This window comes from Stegodyphus dumicola, chromosome 1 (assembly GCF_044657685.1).
Source record: "Stegodyphus dumicola isolate Sdum_Otavi_A_Nest chromosome 1, ASM4465768v1".
NCBI lineage: Eukaryota > Metazoa > Arthropoda > Arachnida > Araneae > Eresidae > Stegodyphus > Stegodyphus dumicola.
The window spans coordinates 66765290-66792114 of NC_140768.1; the positions used below are offsets into that span (position 1 = coordinate 66765290).

The following is a 26825-nucleotide window of genomic DNA, read 5'->3' on the forward strand; positions in this document are numbered from 1 at the left end:
ATTCAACAATTATTTTTTTATTTATTAACAACTGTTAATTAATTGCAACGATACTGCTTGCATGGAACAGGGGAATTTCTACATTGCATTTGCAGATTAAGTCTTGTGAAATCCTCTTTTGAGCTTCTTAATGTGATGATTGAACTTTGGCCTTTCTACATTTTCCACTAATTCTGTTACATGCTGACAGAATTTTGAGCCATTTTCTGGTTTTACATTAATCTCAATATTGAAAACTAATGATTAAATTTCTGCCTTTTTTCACATGAGATCGATCTATTATAAAATCCATTAAATGCAAGCTTAAAAAACCGCTACCGCAAATTTAGAAACAAATGTTGCTAAGACTTGTCCCCCCCCCCCTGGATTCCGAAAAACATAAGGAATGTTATGGGAAGAGTTTAAAGAAAGCCACAGTCAAAGAGTTTGGAGAAGAGCCATTTTTTAATAGCAGCTAATTTAGCTTCCTTGCGTAATTTTAAACTATGTTGCACACTTTTTTTAAACTTCTTTTCTCCAAAAAATTCATTTAGTCTAATGTGTCTAAAATCATATTACTCCCTTGCATTTTCTAGTCTTTTATGAACTTTTATTGCCAGTTTGGGTTACGAAAAATAAAAAGTTCTCTTTCCATTAAAAATGCTTAATAGCTCTATAATACATCAATGAAAATCAGCTAAATTTTAAAATATTTCCCTTTGTAAAGAAACGCCGTGAATGATTGAAATTTTACTGTGTAGATTCACACAGTTATAAATATTCGAGGATTCTCATTTTAAGTATTTTTAGTCGAGTATTTAACGTTGTCTAAAATAATGAATTCAATCTAAAAGACCTCGAATGAATTATATTATCTGATCAGTCAATGAATCGGAGCGATTTATTACCAATGGATAATTTTTCACTGTTTTAAAGGTCAGATACACTTTTATAACTCCAGTATAATTTATGTTTGATCGCATATAATCATGTCACTTCATTAAATGCTATTGATCTTTTCATGGTAAGTCTGAACTCTATTTGTTGTAAAGGCTTTTTAAAAATCTCTATAGATCTTTGTTAATCAGAATGGTGTTTAACGTATCACTTAAGCAGCAGAGACGCTAAATGCAGAAATTAATTAGTGCTCGGATGCAAGTAAATAAAAACTGTTTAAATGGAGAATCAAAGCTTTATTTTATGCATCGGATAAATAACAAAAAGTGCATAAACGGAAGAAGCTTTAATTGCCATTGTAATTAAGACTAAAATCAATATTCTTCGTTTGAGTGTTTCAGAATAAAATTCAAGTTCAATACGCAGTCCTATTTAATAGCTTGCTATCGATTCTGACTAACTCGCAATCAAATGTTTCGTTTCAGTCAAACACGATTAGCTCATAATTAAAACGATTAAAAAATAATTTATTGAACTTCTACGCAATTACAGTTTATCAATTCCTAAACAGATAACTTGTAATTAAATACTATAAAAATTTTAAAGTTAAAATGTTTCATAGAAGTGCAAGAAGTCTACATTTGAATATTATTACAAAACGCTAAATAGGCAAGTGTTGTGATATTTCTTTTAAATAAAGCTTCTTTCGCAAGCAATAATGTGTTATTTTACATATTTGTCGAGATGAAGAAACCGTGTGTTTGCAATTTCATTGCACAGCTATTTTTATCAAATACTCAATTTCTTGCGGGTACCTTGTACCAAAAACATTATTATTTTATAGGAAAAAAGTGAATGCACATTTCTAATTATACATATATATATTAATATTTCAATTTTTATTATTTGCTTTGTTTTAGCAAAGATAACATTATGTTTCTTAATTTTCTAATGTTTATTTCAATTACTTTGAGTTCTATTTCATTATTCCACTTAAGATTACTAATATTTAATTTTTATACAAATAGTTTTGAATTAACATGTATAAAAACGAGGGTGTCGGGGGACAATTACTCAAGTATTTTATCAATTTTACTACATAAATTGCTTTTCACTCAAAGTTTATATTATCGAAAATGCTTAATTCAGCATGAGTTCTTTGATACTCTACTTTGGTTCTAAATACCTTCACTTCACGGAACTATTTGGCCTAACTTAATTTGCCCTTTTGGAATCACCATTATTACTTGAGTAAAAGACGAAACACCTTCGTATTTTTTAATTATTGTTCATTGAACGGGAGTTGGTTTGATCCCATTGAAAAGTCAACTAATTTCCGATTAATAGCAATAATTACTTGCTTTTAATTTAATTTCTTTTTCAAAGTTTGAAATTTTGTTATTCATGATTTAATTCAAGTCCTCGCAAAACATTTTTAACAATTTACATTCAAGTTACTTTAAAACAATTTTCGGAATTAAACTTCCTAGCTCTGAGTTCACTCGTTTTAGATACTTCTACTAAAATTAATATTAGGAGATAATATAGTCAATATTTCTTTAGTAAATAAAATTTTATTATCTTACTTTGCAGCTATTGCGCAAGTATTAGAATAACTTGTTTTAGAACTAAGTGAATTTTTAAATTATGTATATACATACATATACTACATACAGGGTGATTCTAAGTTGCTTTTACAAATTAACAGAGGCTATAGTCCTCATCTAGATAAGCAATTATTACCATAGAATAGTGGGTCGCATTCCACTCTGAGAAGCAGAAAATGGGAATATTAGAATTCCAACCTGAACTTAAGACAGTGCTGGAAGACCTAATGAATGAGGTCAAACTTTGCGCTGTCAGTTTAGTGAGAAACTCACAGAGAGTGCACAAAACGGATGTTATGTAGCGAATTTCAATTATTAATATGTGTTTTAAGTTATTATTATTCTAATATTTTTATTTGTATTCATGTGTATTTTAATCTGGAAAGAAGTATTCTTGAGCTCTTAAGGTTTTATTTAACTCGTTATTCTTGAGTAGGAATTGTAACAAAGGCGAAAGACGGTTGCAAGGAAACACATCTGGTTGATTGGTTTATAGCCTTTTTACTAACAGTGGAGGCAGTAGGGACTTTTAACTCATGGCGTGTGAAACGGAAATTGTCTTCCTGTCGCTTTGTAAAGTTTGCAGTTTTGCGTACTTCAAGACAGTGGGGGTTAGGTAATTGGATGCTCGTAAAGCTTAGTTTCGCTTGTTAGTTGGGGGTCTATTTTTTTTCTCACGTTGTGAGTACAGATGTTTTTCGGATTGCATTGTCAGATTTTCTGGTGTTTGATTCGTCATGGGTGTGTCATTTTCTCAATTTAGATAACATAAAATTCCGGGATTGGTAAGATTTAATTTTATAATTTTTTTGAAAGCCTATGAACTCACAGAGGCGGAGAAACCAAGATTTCCTGGGTGCTTGCACCAGGCTAGAGATTATTTTGATTCTGATTTTCAAGAAGAGTAAGAGGAGAAAAAAAGTGGGGGCTTGGCCCTTCGGGTCTTGCTCCCGCGAACCACTTGAACCAGCGGGCTGCGGTGATGGTTGTAGCGGAGTCTGATTTGAGTGAATTTTGGGCAGCCACGATGTGAAAGAGAAAGAAAGATCGTGGGGCGCTTTGCTCTGCTGCGGACTTCCTGAGCAAGAGGGACTGGGTACCGTTTTTCTTTGCTCTAGTGGATTCATTCTTTTCTGTGAGATGTTAAGTTTCGTGTGAGAGATGCAAGGAACATTTTCCTGCGAGATGTCTAAAGAAATGTGCGCGAGCTGCAAAGAGCATTTTTACTGAGAGCTGATTGAGATGTATAGAGAAAAATCTACCAAGAAAATTTAGCACAGATTTTCTCTCTTCACCTGAATCGCCGATTAATCTCCAAGAGCCTTTTTCCGAAACATTCAGCATAAATGCTGCCTCGCCGCTTCGATGATGCACGTGATTGTGCTAAAAACTGGTGTATATTCAGCTACCTGTTATTGAATTGAAATAAAGTGCCTTCTGAATTGGACTATTGGTTCCCATCTAATGGACAGATAAAAGATCCTTCTAAATTGGACTATTGGTTCCCACCTTATGGACAGATAAAGCGATTCCTGGCTGTTTGAAGAATTATTAGACTGTAATTTCCACTCTTGATCCCTAATGATTTTTAGACGCTTCAGTAAGGGTTGTCACAGAAAGAAAAATGGGCTGGGCTCATTTCCATTTGGATTGGACACTAAGAATCCTGCTAATCAGGAAAAACTGTTTTCCATCTGTGAGTGAAATTTTTAAGTATATTTTCTCTCTCTCTCTTTCTTAGTTTTCCCGAATGCAGAACAGTTAATAATGATTTATCTACCTGTAAATTGTTATTACTTATATAAATTAAATATTACAGTTAGAAAAATTGAGAAGTTATTTATAATTTCAAATGAATGCCAGTTTTAGGTGGATTAAAATTTGGTTCACCTACTGAATTTTGTGAGCTAGAAAAACGTTACTTTCTAATTAATTAGAACTTGTTATTTGGAGGATAAAATTTTGTTACACCTACTTAATTTGAAAAAAAAAATGTTAACTTTTAATTGTTGAAAGCTGTATTTTGTGTAACAGATGCGATATTTTCATAGTAAAAATATGTGGTAGGGGATACTGATCAAGAAACATGGAGTTTAATTGAATTTGGGGTTATTGATTTTTCCTTGGCATAGGTTACTCACAACGCAAACCTAAAACTTAAATTGTACTACCACTATACGAATGTTTTTAAGAATGTCGATATGATATATGAAGATTATGAATTAGATTTGGAATGTAATTTTTTTTTTTTTTTTAATTTATCCGGCACCACAGTCAGTCAGTTAAGTTTAAGTTATAAAGGAATAAGGTATTAAAACACCAATATAATTTTTTTTCTATTTAACACGGATAAAACCGAAAACTTGGCTTTCGAGTGTTAATTCGAGCTCAGACTTTGGTAGGAAACACTCAGATGCACATCTTTGGTTCGCAAGGTCTCAACCTCGCAAACGATTGAAACAAGTTAATTATCTATTCAAGGGCTGAATATTATCAACTAACTCCAACTCAAGGTAGGTTTGATACTATCCAGGTAGCAGTTTTTTCCCCTTCGCCATCTTGTTATCCTGTAGTCCTGGACTTAACTGTGCCACGCTCATTCTAGGTGAAGATTCTTTCTATGGGATACGAAGTTCTGACAGCCAGAACACAGCATGCACTTTTCATTCTAATCTCGGCATGCAGCGGAAATTGGAGTTAGTAGATAATATTCAGGCCTTGATTAGATAATTAACTTGCTGCAATCGTCTGCGAGGTTGAGAACATGCGAACCAAAGATGTGCATTTGAGTGATTGCCATCAATGTCTGAGCTCGAACGCCAAGTTTTCGGTTTTATCCGTTTTGTGCACTCTCTGTGAGTTTTTCACTAAAATAATTATGCAACTTTTGGTCTCGTTTATTCGCTCTCCCAATACTGTTGTAAGTTCAAGTTGGAATTCTAATAATCCACTTTTCTGCCTCTCAAGAGTGGAATGCGAAACCATGTTCTATGGTAATTATTGCTCATCTGGATGAGTACTATCACTCCTCTCAATTTGTTAAAGCAATTTATAATCCCCTACATATATATATAGATAGATAGATAGATAGATAGATATATATATATATATATATATATATATAGAGAGAGAGAGAGAGAGAGAGAGAGAGAGAGAGAGAAAGAGAGAGAGATAGATAGATATAGATATATAGATATAATATATATACATATATTCCAGATATATATGTAATAAAAACAAAGTCAGAAGTAATTGAAGAGCAGGAGGAGGAGACTCAGTTGTAATATATTCGGGAGCAGAAACAAACTTAGAAGTAATGACGAGCAGAATTTGAAGATCTACAGTTTTATTTTTGGCAACATGTTTCCGTTACACACAAGTCGGCATATTAAATGTGCCTGTTCCAAAAGACTTACATTTTCGATAACTTTGTAGCAAAAAAAGAAGAGGCAGACAGACAGCAGTGTAGCCAGGACAAAGCGTGGAAAGCAAGTGCGTAATGTTCAGGATGAAACCTGAAGTCAGATTGAGTTAGTTTTGGTTCTCAAAGCATTCTGATTGGATGGTTAATATTGCTGTAAAATTATTATTGGCTGTTAAGAGTTTTAGTTCCGTTTATATCATCAGAATTATGTAAGATTCATATAACATATATATAGAGAGAAATTTATGTAGGATGTAGTTGTACTTACAAACTATAGCAACAGTCTTATTGATGACAACTGTAGTAACATTTAATAATTTAATTACGAAAATAACAGCCGTAATTAATACGAGGATGACTCATGATCAAAAGAAATAAGAAAAGAAATTCAGTCCATAGCATCATAAAAGCGGAATAACATCATAATAATCATAATTCGGTGTTCTTTCAGTTTTTATAAACTTCATCGTTGCTCATGTTTTGCGTGTCTCTGAGAAGTAGTCACGTGATCTTGTTGGTAACCGCATTGCCGTTCTTTCTTTCAAAAAGAAACGTATCATTACACGGCTGGTTGAAGAAGAAAAGAAATCTGAAAAAACAAAACAAGCAGAAAAAGTGAAAAAACAATCAATTTCTTGGTGGTGAATTTCAGTTTATTCACCTTATCAGTAAGCGGTTGACGTTATGCTGGCGCCTTCATGCTATTCTATCTTTCATAATTCGTAACCGTCAGATGGATGATCTTTCGTTATCTCATAAGGACCGAACAATCTGGGATGAAGTTTCAGTCCAGGTCCAAACTGGGTGCGTTGTATTGCCACTAGGTCCGAGGTTGTATTTACAGGCAGGTTTGCGACGTTTATTATATTGTCGTATATTTTCTTTTTGAAACATTTTCGGCACAGCAACATCTAAAATATCAGAAGATAAAGTTTTGATTTCTTCTGTAGTGATATCACCAGGTAAATTTCCCAGATAGAGGGTTCTAGCATCTCTTCATCAAGATCATTGTATGAAAAACTCCCTTTTTCATTTTTCAGAGTTTTTCCTTCGGAAAACTAAAGGATACTATCCTTAGAATTTCTTTGCTTTTATGTAATTATGGTTATCCACGATCCACTAAATTTATCCATGATGTTATCCACTAAAGAATTATGGTTATCCACGATACTGTATTATAGTTATTTACAGTATTTTAATTTGAGTCTAGCTAGTTTAATGAAGAGAGAGTTCAAAGAGTCGAGCCCACATGTAGGATGTAGTTGTACTTACGAACTGTAGCAACAGTCTTATTGATGACAAACTATAGTAACATTTAGTAATTTAATTACGAAAACACGCGAACATAACAAACGTAATTAACATAAAGATGACACATAAAATTAAAAGAAATAAGAAGAAAAAGTCAGTCCATAGCATCATAAATGCGGAATAACATCCTAATAATCATAATTCACTGTTCTTTGAATTTTTATAAACTTCATCGTTGCTCATGTCTCGCGTCTCTTTGAGAAGTGGTCACGTGATCTTGTTGGAGAGCGCATTGCCATTCTTACTTATAAAAAGAAGCATATCACCACATATAAGTGTGTGTCTTCTCTTCGTAAAATCTTCCTTGCATACAGTAGTATAATTCTGAGGTGCTAATATTTCCAATATCTTTCCTACGGAAAGCTACAATACGGTACAACTTCATGTGTGTGGGTGTGTGTATGTCTTGTTATATATATAAGTATGTGCGTGTCTTTTCTTCATATAATCTTTCTTTCGTATAATAGTACGGTTCTATGCTAACCTTTCTAACAGCTTTCCTATTGAAGGCTACATCAGGATACATTTTACAGCTCCTTCGACACTAAGTGATAAGCGGTATCACAAATCCTTTTACAAAGGAATAGTGTCCATCTCTACAACGAAGATTCTCCATAAAATATTTTAAATGCACCGCACTTTAAAAGCTTTTTGACGTATACATTCTTACATTATTCTTTATTTTTGGGAATAAAAAATAAAGTTTCGACTACATGAAGAAAATTTGGAAATTTTAATGTCCTTTGTCCCCTTAAACTCTGGACGAGTCCATTTGCGAATTGCCCCCTATGGACCATGTGCCCCACGTTGGGAAACATCGTTTTAGATGAAGACTAATGCACAATTAAGAATTCTGAAAATTAAAATGGAAACTCAGTCCTGAAATCTAAGATAGTATTGACAGGGAACGTTTACCCCTCAACAGACGTTTTAAGTAGAAGTTAAGACAAAACATTTGTAGCAAATAACCAGACAATTCAATTGGCACTTTTGAAAAGCATGGTAATGATTTTATTTTCGTATAAGAGAGTTTTACTTTGCGAGTACAATTATAGACAGCAATTAACGTCTTTTGTAGAATTTATCTCAAGCAAATGTCCGTATTCATTCTTTAAAAAAGTATAGTTTAATAAATGTCCAAATTTCTTATGACTTTTTCTGATTTCAGCCGACTTTCCCTATGTCACATACGTTGTAGTTACTGGTGGTCGACATGAATTGGCCCAGAAGTTGCATGTAGTTCAAGACAGACCGACACCAGAAGAAACCCAGCAGCTGCATTTCTTAGGTGTGGAATATTTTTACTTGTTTCAGAAATAAGTACTACAGCTTAACTTTTGTATGCTAGTTTTAAGAAATTCATGCCTGGTCATCAGTTTATTATATAAATATTATTATATAAATAAAATGTGAAGCATTTTGAACTCTTAAACATTTAGCAATAATGATAATTTATTTAATTCAGTCTTTTTAAGTCCAAATAGATCTTTTTGCAAATCATCTAATTTGTCTTCTCGTCAATCAAAAGATTAAATTTTCAATGATTAGCTCTAAATATTACATTTATTTATATTAAATGATTGATTTATTCGGATGTCAATGGTCGATTAAATATGTTATGACATGCATATGTGCAAAATATTCAAGCTTTAAATGCTGTTTGAAAGTAATCTATCAGTTTCCAAATTTTTGCTTTGAATATTTATTATTATACTTTAGACTGTAAATTTATATCTTGATCAGTAAAATCCTATCATTGTCACAATTATTTCTACAAATGATTTCGAACGTTTTAAATTTCAGTAATTATTGGGTAAATTAGGTAAATTACTTTGTCTGTCTCCTGATGTGTCTCCATAGAACGGGTCTTTTAGTTTTATCAATTGCACAGCTTTTCCGCTCAAAGTACTTTTACTTATTCTCAAAAGTGACTAAGCATTTACTCAATAGTGTTAATGAAGGATCAGATATATACTCTAGAATTGAAATTATATTTACGTATAACATTTGTTAATTTAAGTTCATTTTAAGTTAAAAAATCTGACATTTCTAGTGTTTTAGATGTCTGTATATTAATGTTTTACTATGCAAACAATGCCTCTGCTCAGTGGCGTAGCGAGAGGGGGGCAAGGGGGTGCATGATGCCCCGGGCGCCGCTCGTACAGGGGCGCCAAATGGTCTCCAAACAAGATTTTCCGGAAAATTTCAGTTTTTATTTTGATCGATTCCTGGAAAATATATTTAAAATTAATAACTATTGTAATATAATTAATTATTTATTTTCTTGATTTGTGTAATAAAATGCTTGCAGTACATCAACCAAAACGTTCTTTCTGACCACTTTATTTCTCCAAAGTAGAGATATATATTTAAACGAAATGCACGTATATCTCTCGCTTTTTATTTTAAAACAATAACACGACCTTGTCCCGAATTTCTCAAATATATCCAGTTTCCAAATTCCGATTCCATAATCTGGAAATGACATTTTTTGAGATTCGTAACGCTTCCGCTGCAATGGATTGCGTTCGACTCTCCTGTAAACGTCTGATGGCCTTCCTGGCTACTGATTCAACTAAGTCATCTTGCTGAGATGTCGTATATTCACTGCTACGAAGCATTCAACGCATGTGAATTGTTTTTAATCTTCTATTACAAAAAGGAATACTGCAGGTCGTTCCTTACTCCTTATCTAAAACGCATAGTTTTCGACGTCACAGACTAAATTTGCATATTCCCAACTTTGTAAACGTTATAATTTTCCTTTATAATCTCTTCTATTTTCTTTTGTTCAAAAATGTTATCGATTATATGGTTATTTCATACCGAACCCACAATACACCCTAATTGTTTTGAGCAGTGAATGTGACTGCATGACGTTACTCCGTAGTAGAAAAGAAACAGAACCTAAAACTCCACTGCAGATCTATAGGGAATATGTTTTTCCAAACCTAAGAGTCGCACTTTAAATACTACTTACTATGAACGTTCGTTCAGCAAATTAAAATAAATTTTCACATATTTACAATCAACGGTGGGACAAGATCCCCTAAGTCATCTAGCATTTTTAAGTGTGGAAAGAGAAAAATTTGAAAGGATCTACTTTGATGAAGTAAATGATAAATTTGCTTCTAAATTTTCAAGGTAAGAAAAAATGTATACATAATAATTAATTTTATTCATGTATTATATTAATTATTAATAAATATAAGAGCCCGACCAAGTCGAGGTGCACGTGATTGAAGCGAGATGAGGACAAATTAAAATTTTTAAGTTGGCTGGTGGTGTGTCTGACAATTTGAGATCTTTGGCACTCCAAGCATGATGGTGTCCAGTTGGCTATGTCCTTTTGCATGCTATTCCATACGAAACTTTGCTATATCAGTTTCCTTGAAGCCTTGATGCCATTATGTGACAGTCGATGTAACTGACTAAAAATGGCATGGTGAAACACGGAGGTAACATAAGGTCGAAATCTTGAATCCTGAACATCACAATAAAGTGATTTTCCAGGTGACAGCTGCATAGGCTGCAAGTTGAGATTGGTGGAAGATTTGCTTTTCAAGAGGGTTTGTAGTCCTGAATCCCGGTGTTGTTCATCCGCAAGGGCAGCAAAGTTTATTGGCGAAGGAACGGCTAGTTCTTCAATACGAGACAAGATGTCTGCTACAATATTCTGCGAACCCGCAATATAACGGATATCTGTTGAAAATTGCCCTATGAAGTCTAGGTGTCTCATTTGACGAGGAGAAGCTTTATCCGAACGCTGCTGAAAAGTATAGATTAAGGATTTGTGATCTGTGAAGATCATGAAAACGCGTCCCTATAGCATATGCCGATAATATTTGACAGCTTCATAAATTCCTAATAATTCGCGATCTGGTTTGTGCTAGTGAGAGGTTTTTAGAAAAATATGAAAGTGGTTTCCATAATTCTTGACCTTTTTGTTTTAAAAGTGCTCCTATACCTGTCGTTGATGCGTCAACGTGTAGAGATATTAGGTTATTTTTTTGGAAGCAGAAGAGATGAAAAATATGCAACGCCTTCGCCGGGAATCGAAACGCGGACCTCTGGAGTACTGGCCCAGCGTGCAGAACCATTACACCATGAAGGCACGCTAGGAAAGCGGGAGAAATACCTTATAAACTCCCCTTTTTAAAGGGCGACTGGGGTTTTTAGGGGCCGCAATCGCCAAATCCTGGGTGTGGAGAATCCTCATTCAACACCCCTTTTATTTTGGGCGCCACTGTAGAGACATTAGGTTATTTGGAAGCAAGAGAGATTGAAAAAATAGCAATCGCCTTCGCCGGGAATCAAACCGCGGACCTCTGGAGTACCGGCCCAGCGTGTAGAACCACTACACCACGAAAGCATGCTAGGAAAGCGGAAGTCTCTCTCCTTATAAACATAGAGTGATAATGGTTTAGATGCGGAAGGATACTGCAAATTTGTTGCCGAAATTAAATCATTTTTGCATTTTTTTAACGCTTCGCGAGATTCTGCGGTCCAGGTTATAACGCGTTTATCATTTTTCTTGATTCCAACCAAAAAGGAATTTAGAGGTGCTTGTATGGTTGCTGCATGAGGTAAGAAACGTCGATAAAAATTGAGCATAGCAAGAAATCTTCTTAAGTCGTAAGTCCTTCACTGTAGATGGTTCGGGCATATCGCGGATAGCGGTGACTCTATCTGGAAGGGGTCGAATCTCATCAGAGGAAATTTCATGACCAAGAAAGGATACTCTTGACTGGCCAAAAACGCATTTGGAAGGATTAAGACTGACATCGTACCTTTGAAAACGTTCAAAAACTGTTCTCAAACGTGAAAGGTTTTCTTGCTCTGAAGAGGAGGCGATTAAGACGTCATCAAAATAAGGTACACAAAAGTCGAGGCCATTTAGCACCTGCTTCATGAAGCGTTGGAATGTTTGAGCAGCATTGCATAAGCCGAAGTCATGACCGGAAACTCAAATAGTCCAAAAGGCGTAATAACCGCAGTTTTTGGAATATCAGCTGGCTTAACAGGCACTTTGTGATACACCTGCTCAAGATTAATGGCTGTAAAAATAGCTTTTCACTCGAAAACTTGCATACAGCCTTGAATGTGAGGGATTGGGTAACGATCAGGAATTGTAGCTGCATTTAACCGGCGATAATTGCCACACGGGCGCCAGTTACCATTTCGTTTCCGAACTAGATGGAGCGGACTGACCCTAGAACTTTTTGAAGGACGGCAAATTCCCTGTTCGATCATGTATTGAAGTTCCTCTTTGGCGGCTTTAAGCTTGTCCAGAGTTAAGCGTCTTCGTTTAGCGGCAATCGGAGGTCCGGTAGTTTCAATATAATGTAATACATCCTGCTTGGGTTCGGAAATACCCATAACTGGGCGCGTGTTTGTAGGGAATTCTCTGAGAAGTTGATGCCATGGGGGAGTTACCCGAAATCAGTTTAATGCTCAAATCTTGACTATTGCGAATTACTCCCGGATAAGTTAAGTTGGTTGTGGAATCTATCAAACGGCGATTTTTAAGATCGGCTAGCAAAGAAAATTTTTGAAAAAATTCTGCGCCAATAATAGAACTTGAAACAGTAGCAATAGTGAATGGCCATTGGAAGTTGTGGTGCAATCCTAAATCAACAGATATCAGGCGTTCACCAAAAGTTTGAATAGGAGTTCCATTTGCTACATAAAGTTGTAACTTGGTAAGGCGCTTTTGTTCGTGAAAATGTGGTGGAACGACAGAAACATCAAAAAACAAGAACGACAAGAAACTTAAGCCCGAATTCTTTTCGATGAGAAAAAGGCGTGCAAAATTCCAGCCGCTGTCGTTCACAACTTCAAGCAAAGGCCCTTCTCGTTTCCCTGGTCGTTATAACGACACGGTGGGCGGCATTTGTTTGCCTTGTTTCGAAATTTGTGGTGGTAAAAACAAATACCCGGTCATGAAAAATTATAATAAATTCATTGTTACCGGTGATTTTAACTCTAAACATCCAAGCTGGGGCGCAGGAGATATTGATGCAAGAAGGCGATTGGTATTTGACTTTATCGTCTCTAATAATATAATTTTACTAAATGATTTGAGTTTTCCTGCAACTTTCAAATCTACCATCGGTGAGGTATAGACTCATCTTGTTATGACCTCACCAGGTTTGTCTATCAATTCTGGAGCTCTTCAAGTTCTGATGGATGAGAGTCTTAGAGATCATCGTTATTTGCAGTTGAATTATGATGAAAATATTCATTGTGCTCCTAAGATTGTTTTAACAAGAGATGTCCACCGGATTACAAGGTACTGTTATAAAATTGCTCCGATAATGCAGAAATTTAAATTAGTTTATTGAAGTGTGAGGACTCTGATACAATTTAAAATTGTATTGAAACATTTTTGAGGATCTGTCAATCGATGTTAAAAAGAAGTTACGAACAAAACAAAAGGGAAGTAGGCAGATTTCGTGGTGGACTCCACAACTTACTTGTATGCGACGCCGGATACGTGCTTTGAGGAAAAGTTCGCAAATTTTGAATTTAACGGACAATATATACGTAATGAAAGGAAAATTGCATATAAAAAAGAATTGGCAACTTATAAACGTCTAATTTGGAAGACAAAATTTGAAACTAAGAAGAAATTTTTTCTTAATAATCTTTATTATTATGATGGTTTTTATCGAATTGCCTCTGAAAAAGTGAGACGTGCTGTTGCTCTGTATAATCCTCAGCACGCTGACAGTTTGATTGAACTCAATAGACAGAAGCTTTTGCAATCACTCAAATTGGGAGCTCCTGAGGATATTTCATTAGATGAGGATAGACTTTCTGAGTGCCCATTGGATGACGCTGTAATTACAGAGGCAGAGATCAGAAGTGCAGCTGAACAAATAAGGCGTCGAAGCGCTCCGGGCCCGGACTGTTTTAATCCTATATTTGTTCAGATTCTAATTTTTACATATCTGGATATTTTTATATTGCTTTTTAATTACTGTTTTAAATTTTATGTGTTTCCAAGAAATTGGAAAATCGGTCGAGTTGTTTTAATTCCAAAGCAGAATGACAGATATAGACCAATTGTACTTTTGAGTGTTTTTGGAAAAGTGTATGAAAGAATCTTGGTTGAGAGATTGAAGTTTTACTTGAATAGTAGAATGATACTCAGTCGGCGACAGTATGGTTTCACAACTGGCTGTTCTACATATGATGCATTATATGATACTATTGACTTTATTAAAAGCAATAAGAGTTCGCATCACGTAGTGCTGCTGTCCTTGGATGTTTCGTCTGCATTCGATTCAGTGTGCTGGAACTCTATTTTACAAACCATGATTAACCTTAAATTGCCAAGGAATTTGATTCAATGTTATAGGAGTTATTTTAACAATCGCAAAATCTTGTTTAATGCTTTTAAAGATGAGACTGCAGAGATAGAACTAGAGATTTTCATTGGTTGTCCGCAGGGCTCCTTCAGTGCTCCCCTGCTCTGGAATATCATATTAAACAAATTTCTTATTTTGGAATTCCCCAGTGATGTTAACTTTATTGCATATGCAGATGATCTTGCTGTTCTGATGTATGGTGCATCATTGGAAAAACTCGAGAAATCATTTGAGAATGTTATGTTAAAACTGGAAAACTGGAGAATCGGCGAGGGCCTTGAATTCAACTTAGAAAAACTTTTGCAATCATTTTCCCTCGGGCTGGGATCAAAGTGAGAGCTCCACAATTTAGATATCAAGGAAAAAGAATAAAGTTTGTTGATGTTATTAAATATTTGGGAGTCAAGATTGATTGCAAGTTGACCTTCGCAGATCATTTTAAAACAATTCATCAGCTCTCAGATGATATGTTAATGTTTTACAGGAGATCCTTTTTCTAGTGAGACACTTTGTAACAAATCATGCATTCTTAAAGATATTTTGAATAATGTAATTATCCCTAGAGTTTTCTATGGAATTGGTGCCTGGGGATCCAGTGCCGGGGATTGGTCAGGTTGAGGAACAAACTCGATGCCATACAGAGGAGCTGGTGCTTAATGATTACAAGATGTTTCCGTACTGTCTCAACTGAGGTGCTCTGCGTTCTAGCCGGCACGCCGCCTCTTTCAATTTTATATAAATTATATTTTGAAAAATTTTTGTTTAGAACTGGTAGACTTGATTTTAAATTGTATAAAGATATTTTGATTACAAGGCATATGTTTGAAAGAATTAATAATATTTTGGTACATCCTTCTGGTTTATGTGTTTTTGAATTTGATTGTAAACTCCCAATAGTCGGAGAATTGGATATTTATGCTGACGGGTCCAGGCAAGATGATAAATTGGGTGCAGCATTTGTGATTTATCATTATGGAACTGAAATTGAAAATAAAAAATATAAGCTTAATAATTATAATTCTGTATTTCAATCGGAATGCTGTGCTTTACTTAAAGCCCTTCAGTGGGTTAAGGAAATTTTGACTTGTGTTAATTCTATTCATATATATACTGATTGTATGTCTTTGCTTCAATCCTTGACCTCGGCCCGTCCTACTAATTTATTAATATTTGATATTAAATGTCTATTGAAATTTTTGATGCAGAATATGTGCATTCATTTACACTGGATAAAAGCACATGTTGGCTTTGTTGGAAATGAAAGGGCCGACGTGCTGGCTAAAGAGGCGACCACTAGTGATGATTGTGAATATAAACAGAAATTTCTGGTTTGAGAAGTTATGCAATTAAATTAATTAACATGAACAATTTTTATAATGATATTTGGAATACTACTAGATGGAATGAATCAGAGAGGTGCGTGGGTCTTTTGAAGTCTATTAAAATTCAAAATGGTATGCGACCAATTAGTAATATTGATTTAAACCAGTTTTTAACTGGGCATGGAAGATTTCCCGCGCACCTTTCGAGATTTAATTTACAAAATTCAGACTTGTGTGGTCATTGCTATCAAGTTGGTAACGCAGATCACTTCTTGAATCATTGTTCCTTACTGGAAAATTTGAGAAAGAAATGTTTGGGAGATAAGTCATGGAACTTGAAAATCGTAAAAACATATTCTAAATGTGCAATGTGCAATGGATTTGATCAATTCTAATATTGAATTTGGAATATTTGTTTAGTATTGTGTATATTTATCTTTTGATTATATGTATTATATTTTCAGTTATGAGTATTTATAGGTTTACTACGAAAATTTTGAAATTTTTCTGTGTAGTGTTTTATTTAATGCATTGTGGATGTTTTGTACATGCGGTATTTCGAAGAGATGCAGTTGATTGTTACATAGATATGGCTTTGCAAATGCTGAGAATCCTGATGGATTACCAGATTTAAATTATCGAAATTAGTGGTTTTGAGTTTTAGGATTTTGATTTTTAAATTTTAAATTTTATGGAATTTTTATATGTAGTTTTTGATTTTAAAATGTTCTGAAATTTTAAAGTTTTAAAATTTTTTCTTATATTCTGTTCTTAATGGAGTAATTACTAGGGTTTTAATATGATACATGGCAATCTTAAATTTTTCCAGTTTCGGTTATTGGCAGTCCTGGAGCTTCTTTTCTATGATTATTAAGGATAATTAATACATTTGAATTCAGATAGTAGTAGGACTATTAAAGTAAATTTTTAAAATAAATTAATAGTTTAAATAGAATTATGATTTTACAAATAATATGCTATTAAAGTAATACTGTAGGGAATTCGGTTTGACCTTCTGCAGGTTATTTAAATTGGGAATTCCTCGATGGCTTTGGACCGCCTGTGCCTGTTCCGAAAATTCATGTGAATGAATATTTCTTGAGAGATTCAGCCACTCTGTTTGCTCGTGGAGTTTTTCATTGTTTTTGGATTTTGAATGTTGGTGTTGTGCTTCGTTGTTTGTATGTCTCTTCCTTATTTTTAGTTCGTTAATTAACCTCCAATTATTTTTAGATAATTAGCTTCTTTTTCTCTCTTCTTTCCTTTTTTGGTCTTGAGGGGGTCGACCTTTCATAATCATATGGTCATGGGACTAGGAGGATTGGGTCTTCTCTGTATTATGACTATTATGACTTGGAGGAGGGCTTTGATAACGTTTCCTCAGTTGGCTACAGCGTGTATTTCGACCACGTGATGCGGAGCTGTTGCGCTGAAAAGGTTCAGCTTGGATGACTACTAATTGGGCAACCTGTTTGGACAGATCATCAATATAAGCTTGTAACGCCACAATACCTGGACCAGGAGCCTGCACTGCGTGTATTTGCGCTGGAATGGCCATCTCGTGAATTTTATCAGCGATTTCGGGAAGATTTTTAAGTGGCTCGCTACTGGCCGCTAAAATAGTTTGCATGTTAGATGGGAATCTATTCATCCATAATGTTTTAAGAATGTTATCCGTTAGGTTACCGGCGACTAAATCTGACATTTTAGACAGCAAGTGAGAAGGCCTCATATCACCCAACCGTAAATCATGCAACAGCTGTTCGATTTTAACTGTCTCGGATTCTTCATAAACAGAAATTAATTTTTTTTAAAGATTTGTAATTGTCCGTCGTCGATGGATTCAAAATTATTTCATGAGCTGATTGCAGTACCTCTGATTCTAACGCAGCGATCCCTGTATACAATTGAGTTTCGTCGGCAGTAATGTGACTCAACTGCGCATCCAATTGAATGAACCATAACGATGGGTCTCGGCGAGAAAAAGGCGGTGGCTTAACTGCCACTCTCGCCAATTGCGAAGCAGCATCGTTGTCAACCACTTTGGCTCAATCAAATATGCACAATAATAATATGTATAGAAAAATAATGAATATGTATATAGTGACACAGTTTCTTGGTACTCGAAATCAGAGAAATTGGAGGCTCAAATGCAGCAGACGATACATATATCCGCTGAAATTATGACAGAAATATGTTGACTCACCGGAATGCGGCAAAAAACTTGAAATGACAGGTGAATGTCTTACTTGCATCTCATCACACTGGATAACTTACTGCTGCTCAGAATTTAAACATATAAACTCCATACTTGTGCAACATTGAAGGTTGCCATTCGTAATAAATGCGTGTCACCAATTATGGTAGTACAATTTTTTGAGACAGATCGTTAAACAATTCTAACAATTGAATGGAACAAATATTATTTTTGTTTTTGGTTGCTATGGGTTATCAGACTGGCAGAGTTGAGTTGTAGTAGGTAAGTTGCCACATATCTGTTTATCTATAATGTATATTAAACTTTTAATTGTTTAAAAACTGTACTTTTTAAAAACACTTATATAAATATGTAAAATAAATAACACCTTTTTAACTAATTCTAGATCATCGTAGGTCAGATTTTTCCGCCGACACAGATGCATTTCCGAATCCAAGGCTAGTGCAGTTAGGTAGTGACTAATCTTTATATATTTTTGAGCATTTTATGGCAGATTCAGCATTTTATTATTATTTGCATTATTTTCTTATTACGAATATATTCTATACATTATATTACTGAAAGTTTTTTTGTGTGTGTGTGGGGGGGGGCGCCAAAAAGTTATTTTGCCCCGGGCGCCAGTTACGCTTGCTACGCCACTGCCTCTGCTTTAAAAAGCTTTTCTCCAATATTTAGTTGAAGATGACGCAATTGCTCTACTTGTCATGTTGATCATTGAACAGACGCTTTTATGTTGCAAAAAATATGTTACCTCAGAATCTGAACTAAAATTTAAATCAAATATGTTTCTTAATTTGCAAAAGTATTCAAAACAGTTTGATTAATATTAGTATATTTTCTTTGGTTGTATTGTTTTCAAACATTAATTTTCACACTACAAACTTAATATTGTACATTGTATTGTTTACTTTTATTATATGAAATGCTTCAAAGGTCTTCAGCTAAACAGTTTATGGTAAATCTCCTTACTGCATAATTTGATAATTTTCTCCCTGCTAAATCGTAATCTTTCATTCGCGATATTATTTCATGTTTCACCAGGCATTAAAGCTTTAAAGCTAACGAATGTCCAATGTAAAGGTAGTACGCATTTATTAGCTGCATAATTTTTTAAAAAAACTGGTTTCGTTCCCACAGCTTGTAAGTTAAAGCTCTGCAGTATAAAAATCCCTAAATTAGGGTTTAAATTCTGTGTTTACTATGCGCATCAAAACCCATTTTTATCATGTGAAATCTGTGACATAAATGATTTCGCTGGAGATACTGATCAACGACTGCTTTTGTTGCAGAAAAATATTATGATGCTGATTTCGCTTACAAAGTCAGCATTTCTCTCTCAGGTTTCACTATCCTGTAACAGAATGTTCTTTTGATACTGTTATTCTTTTAATACTGTTCTTCGTCAAAACCAATTAGACTGTCAGTATCAACCCGTAAATACATTGTTTCCAATAAGTTTTCATTAAATAATAATTTTCCACACTTCATTCAATAGTAGTTGGCCTAAAATAGGGGTATTTGGAATTAAATACATAGATTCTGAGCCCTTAGTATGTCCTCAAAAAGTGTACTTGCCACATCTTTTCTTTAAATCAACTTCAGTTAAATAATTTGTGAAGGTAGTGAATAGCAAAGGAGAAAGATTTTCATTTTCTAAAAATTTAGTTACTCAGAATTATTTATTATTAAGAAAGACAACGATTGTTAGTTTCCAAATTAGGGTACCGATGAATGATTCTGAATTTATAGTTACATTATCTATGGCGGAATTTGATATGAACATGGAAATCCTTTAAAATGTCTATAGAACCTTTTAGGTAATCAAAGGCAGAAAAATGTAAGACGTTAAATAATAATCATCTAACAAGTCGAGAAGCATGTCGCTTAGGGTACATTTTCTAATTTTGAAACTTAATTCTTTCCAAAATATTTAGGATCCATAGCTGATGAAAGCCATAGCATTGAAAAGATTTCCATCAAAACATGTTTACAATGAAAATACTCCAAAAGGAAATTCGGAGTCCCAAAATACTAATCGACGATTTTTGTATCTAGAGAGATAGTTCTGAGATAATAAAAAGTATATAACAAAGGAAATCAAGAAGAATTTCATTTTAAGCAAAATAACTCTAATTTTAATGACATACATATGAAAATTAACAATTATATTTTGTAAAAACTGAAATTTTAATTATTCAAACAACAGTGTGGGGGAATGTGGAAGATTTGTCAACCAATTTAAAATCAGCCTGCCCCTTCTTAAAAAAAACAGCTACAAAGTTAAATGTTCAAACTCTCTAAAACAAATAAAAAAAAAAACAAAGTACGTAACATCTCTAAAACAAAGTACGTTTGACTGCCTAGTTACAAACGCATAACCTACTAAGTTATATATCGTCAGGAGACACTCCTCCTGTTTTGTATTAACATACATCAAAAAATATTTTTACCACCTGATTTTCATTTTTTCTTGTAGCTGAAGATCTTAAATTCATAACAATTTACATGTGCTATCTGTGGAATAAAATATAGGGTGTTTTTACTCCTTCAATAAACCTACAACTTATCAGCTAATCTCGAAATGCGTATACTTTTTCCCCTAGAGTAAACATCAAGCTAAGTTTTCATTTTTACTAATTTAAAATTTAGATGCATAATTCATAAAAGATATAGGCCTAGAATTCTATCATCTTCATGCCCAGGTTCCCTTTAATTGTAATATTAAATAGAAAATGGTATTTGTGTCTAGTTACAAAATGGTGTTATGGTAAAATTTGTTTTGTGGAATTTAATTCGGCATATTATTATTTGACTGATATTTAGTATAAATGGTTTTCTATAATTTCAGCTGGGTATGAAGAAGCTATAACAATAGCCAGGCCACCACTGGCAACATTCCCTGAGAAACCGACATCCGACAAAACTGGGTTTGTCATCTGCCTATACCAAGTCCTTCCAGGAGATGATAGCTCCAAGTTTGAACATCATTGGATGGTTTGGACTGGTGCGAGACAAATCTATCGCACAATACCTGAATACATGGGCTTGAAAAGGATATCTGTACATAAGAGCGTACTTCCTACCAAGATCATTAATTATTGCTTGATATGTGAATTTTCTAACATTATGGAATATCTGACTGAAGCTTGCGTAATTATCGATCATCTCAGAGCCCGGTGTTGTGGATTTACTGGCATCTATCGAGTTCTGGACACATTATAGTGTTGCCAACAACGTGGAATGTTTTTATCATTGTTCTTCTAGTCATGGAAGAGTTTTGATTTCAACAACTCATATGCCAAATTATTCTGCAAAAACTGTTTTGGGAACACATCGTTTCATTTGCATGATAAAGGATATAGGTGAATAGCAACATTTGTAAGATGCTTCATCTACTCGTTATTCTTGTGTCTGAAAAGAAAAATGCATGTGCAAAAGAGAAAAAAATTGGCCTACAGCCATTGTCAATTGTTATGACATCAGTGGATCTGCAGTGATCCATTAAATGTTCAAGTACAATTAGAATTCCAAGGCAATATTTATTGGGCGGAAATATAATGGGTGAAAAATATTTTGAATTATTCGGTGATATATTATTATCAATTAAAAACAAAGTCTTCTCTTTCAAGTGAAAACGATACCAAATTCTTACAAATTACGTGAAGAAGAAAGGTGTGTTGAAATCTTTAATTCATATATCATTTTAGAAACAATGGAAACTAGATTAAAAAACGAAAACTCAACGTAAAACTAGTCTTAAAGTTTTGAATATTATAACAAAAATCATAAAATTCAGAAGTATGGTTCTCTATTACATCGAAGCACTTTTTTTCCTTTTTTGAAAGAAGAGAATGAAATTTTAACCTAGGTAAGGAAGTTTCTACCGAAAATTAAATTAATGAATTTTGCTAAAATATGTCGTGTTAACTGAACAAATTATGTAATGCTGTCTTTCGAAATTGATTAAAAATGATTTATCATTATTTTGTGCAGCTGGCATATATAAATATATACTTTAAATATTTAAAGTTTTTAATTGCATAAATGCCCATTTTTAGTGCTTATGAAATATAAATGAAATAAGGCTTTATAATTAGCAAACAAAATTTTATCGGTTTCATTCCAAAACTTTTGAAACTAAATGTTGACAGACTGTTTTGAAATTATAAAAATGAAAACAGTTAAAGTAATAATGAACTGATGTTATGTTAAAAAAAAGCATAATAATCGCAGGATTGATTTATGTATACAACATTTATTTATTGAATCAAATACGCAATGATTTAGAAACCCTTTCTGTTTATTTATTTTCGAAAGGGAATGAAGTAAGCGACTTTAATATTCTCTCTTGACTTTATTTAACTTGCAATAGAAAGCTAAAAGTATTCTAGTAAATTTCTCATGCAATACATTCGCATTTCTCATTTCAATTGAAAACTATTAATTTATATTTCAGTATTGTATTTCAGTATTGTATTCAGTAATGAATTTGTGCAATGTAGCTTATCTTTAAGTAAAGCAATATTGCATTCATAACATGTTAAATAATATAAATAATAAAATGCGCAGCTACGTAATTTTGAAATTTTATTATTTTCACCATCATTTATAAAATTGTTTCACTCTTTATAAAAGAGATCTTTTTTAAATTTATCAATGATATATGAGATTAAAAAAATAGATAATTATTTACTGAATTAAAATCCCAGAAACAAATAAGCTGATATTTAATCTAATAAGAGACATCAACTTTAGTTCTAATAGTTAATTAAATATGTAATGCTGAAGTTTGACGTTTTGAAATGATTTCCTAAAACTTATATTCAAAGCCAAATGAAACAATGCTTATAGCAGTGAAAATATAGGTCATATATTTCGAAAAACTATTATTCGAAATTTAATTAATAAATATAAAATGAATTAAATGGCTTTAATGAAGCAATAAACATAACATAAGTTCAGAAATAAATTTAAATTCAAAATTAGAAAACTAAATCACATTTACATTGTCAAGAAATTTTATTTTATTTTATCTTTTTGTTTCTAGCGATGGCGTATTAACTTCACTATTATGACACCTAGGCAACAACGTAGATCATATTAGGAATGTCGTTTTCCTTTATTAATGATAATGCGATTTTAAAACGCGTTGTCTTCTTCTAATTACATTATATTAAAAGATATTTCTGACAGCAACATACTATGTGCTTCAATGACATGTATAAATATTTATGAAACATCAACTTGATATGGACGAAATATTATTTAAAGTATTTATAAATATATTATTACTGATATAAAATAATAAATAGATGAAAGAAAAGGACTTTGAAATTACATATTATACGTGAATTGCGTATACGGAAAACCGAACTTTTTTTGACAAGATGTTTCAGTCGACAAAATTTGCGAAATACTTGTTTTCCAAAAAACGTTTCTGAAAGAATGTGTTACAAAACCAAAATGATGCTAAGTGTAATATATTATTATTTGTATTTTATCTACAGGGGAAAAGAAGCATTGCAGGAAAAGTATGGAAGCTGGTGATATGTACATTTCAGTTAGAATTTAGTATGTTCATAAATAATTATTTGTACTCATTCAAGTTTCATGTATAACCTGTAAATTTGTAGTTTGTGTACTTTTAACGTCTCCAGTGTATTGTTCTATTAACCGTATACCTGCAAAACTCAGTTACAATAATAATTTTATTAATTTTTTGCTTTTTTAATATTATCTATTTAGACAAAAATACAAAAATAATAAAGGAAATAACTCGAATTTATTTGAAATTTTCTTTTATGAGAACATCTCTACAATATTTCACACATACATATATGGTAGTAATGAAGTCATTTGCATGTTCAGTTGTATAATTTCTAAATAATCACCAAATAATTGATTATCGTAAATAAATTTTTTGTTGGTTTTCGTGTAAAAAATGTTTAAGAAACATTTATAATTGCAATAAAAATGTATGATAATATATCGTTTTTGTTAAAACAAATAATTTAAAAGATATTTTCTACTCGAGAAATAATTCAACTAAAACTTTTTTCTTACCTAGAAACTAAAAATATTACTAATTCAAATGATTTTGTATAAATTTATCCAATTACGAACGTGCCAGGTAAACGGTTAATATGAAAGGAACCATATATTTATAAGAGAGATTTGTAAACAGCAATAGTTAAATATATGTATAAATTTAATTCTCTTGTGATGTACCCTAATAACATTCCTTCTATTGTTGAATAAAATTTTGTGTGCTAAATCAGGTATCAATTAGAAATTCGAAATTGTCATCCTATTATGGAGATATTTTTCCATCCAAATTCGTTTTGAAATAATATTTCACTTGTCTTCTTATTTCATCTAAGTATTTATAAAATACAAAAATCCCTATTAAATGAAAGTTTCTACAGAGAGTATGTTGTATTTTTATTGAATATTTTATTCGTATAAATTTTCATTTATAAAGGATAACTGATGCATTATTAAACACGAATAACGTAAAATAACTAAGATGTTTTCATGATTAGTTTAGCAACTTTTCCGTAAATTCCGTAAAGGCTGATTTAAAAATTTTATGTCTTGAAATCTAAAGAAGAAAAATGTTTTTAACCATGTGCATAATTTATAAAGTTACGTATTTTACTTCTTTTTTTTTTTTTTTTTTTTTTTTTTTTTTTTTTTTTTTTTGCTGTGATTAATTGCGTCATATTTTATACCACTTTTGGTCGTAAAGAATGAATCCTAAAATACATCTTTTGCTAATATTTAATCTAACTATTTAGAAATCTAAATGAAGGAAACATTTTTAAATAGATCTCACACCTTAATGATTTGTATTTTTTCAGCTATCTAAAGAAATTATTCCGAATATTATTTTATAGAAGTGCAAATAGTTGAAAACAATATCTTTTAATTCAGGAAATAGAAATGATCTTCATAGAAAGATAACTACTTTGGAACGTTGTTCCATACCTGTAACAAATGCATTCGAAAATATTTTTCATATTATAATCTAATGCCGTATTATATTTAAACATGAAATATTTTTTGATTTTCTTCCTATATTATTTCACTTAAAACGTTTTATTTACCGTTTCCCACAAATATGCAATCTGTGCTTCAAATTTAAATAAGTACTCATATAGAATACGCTTTACTACTGTCAGTGACTACTTATTAACCATGTTTATAAATTTGCTATAAAATGCTATTACAGCTATATTTGCAATTTTTACATTAGCGACAGTTATTTATAGCTATTTTTTGCTTTGATTCAACTGAGTAAGCATAAGTAATGTAAAGTACATTACAGTTTTAACCAATTTTTAGCTTCTTCTCATACGTACTTTTTCCGTAATCCGCGTAATGATTTCTACATGCAATTTGCAATATTTATGCTGCAAGAACATGACTTTAGTACAACAGTATAAGCTATCTTCTAGTAGTAAGAGAATTTTCAGAATTCTCTGCATTCTTGCTTCATTTCTTAGAGACAACGTTTTCAAAACTTTTCATATTGCTTATTAAATTATTATGCGCTGGTAACAAAAGTTTACATCATTTCTATGAACTTTTGTAAAAGCAGGGGGTCTGACTCAAAATAAATAAATAAACATGTAAATACCCATAAATAAAATTTTAATAAATAAACCTCATACATATTTAGATACTTTCAGTAAATTTTACGTGTATCTGTTCATTTATATTTTAAAGTTTTCTCTCCGAGAATTGATCAAGTGAGAGATCAGGAGTAGTAATTTGAGATTTCGAGAAGCAACACATTATAACGTCATTTTCCTCATTTCAAACTTAGTATCTAGAAAGATTAGTAACTTTTTGTTCTTTTTAATCATTTTGCATTTCTGAACGAAAGGATTAGTATATACATATATCCTTAGCCATTAAATTTTCTATACTAAAAGAAAAGCATACCATAAACCTGAAATTTGCATGAAAAGAAGAACATGCTGGGATATGTAAATGATTTGCATTTCATGGTACTTACTGGCAAGAGTAATGAACTCGGCGTAGTATAAAAGTATAGATTTAAGCGTCTTTACTTTACACGGTCTTTCCTTTTTTCCTTTTCTCCAGAAACTGCGATTACTCGGTATTTTTATCCACTTCTGTACATTAGAGATCATGTTGTGTAAGAAGAAGTAACTCACACCAGCACATCTTAGTATTCGATCGCATTGGAATCATAACGTATCAGAACCAATACCTGCTTGCAGTAGTCAAGACTTAAAGCAACGTGCGAAATCTTAGCAGCTCCACTCTACAGTACTTGATATGATAGATACTTTGTCTCTATCGCTATTAGAAATCATACAGCTGCGTCACATGCTATCGGTTAGAAAGCTAACTGGCTGCTCAGTACCAATTAATACTACGTAGGATGTAATGATGCCTACAACTCTACGGATTATCAGCCAGGCGATGGTTGCTTCATTTTCCCTTACGCTATAGCGCAGAAATCAGAACCTAAAGTGATGCATTCCAGGACGCACATGGGCGTATCAACGGCATGCCATCATCTTTCCAAAGAATGCTGCTCTTGCTTACCAAATCGTGATGGCTGTATCTGAGTGTAAAAGCACTGATAGGAATGATCGTTGGAAGCTGGTATTTCTGACCCAGCACTTTGATTCAAAATATGGAGTGTCATTGGGTGCACAT

At 32.9% G+C, this 26825-nt stretch overlaps 1 protein-coding gene and 1 long non-coding RNA gene across 3 annotated transcripts in view; one reads left to right on the plus strand and one right to left on the minus strand.

Annotated features, from left to right (window-relative positions):
- The window catches only part of LOC118199378 (uncharacterized), a 93244-nt gene extending 68674 nt beyond the window's left edge, over positions 1–24570 (plus strand). Inside the window, exons 3-5 of one of the 2 annotated variants that reach the window (XR_004759930.2) lie at positions 8387–8506; positions 20980–21999; positions 23639–24570. Coding sequence is in view for 1 of the 2 variants with exons in the window: in XM_035371228.2 (XP_035227119.1) it covers positions 8387–8506; positions 20980–21353 (494 nt within the window). In the remaining variant the exon portion in view is untranslated. Of the gene's footprint in view, positions 1–8386; positions 8507–20979; positions 22686–23638 lie in introns of those variants that run through there. The other variant, XM_035371228.2, reaches the window with a different exon arrangement.
- Positions 1–26394, minus strand: part of LOC146999109 (uncharacterized) — a 41146-nt gene extending 14752 nt beyond the window's left edge. The window contains exon 1 of the long non-coding RNA XR_015040870.1: positions 26152–26394. This is a non-coding gene — a long non-coding RNA (uncharacterized LOC146999109). The remainder of the gene's footprint in view (positions 1–26151) is intronic.
- Positions 26395–26825: the final 431 nt, after the last annotated feature.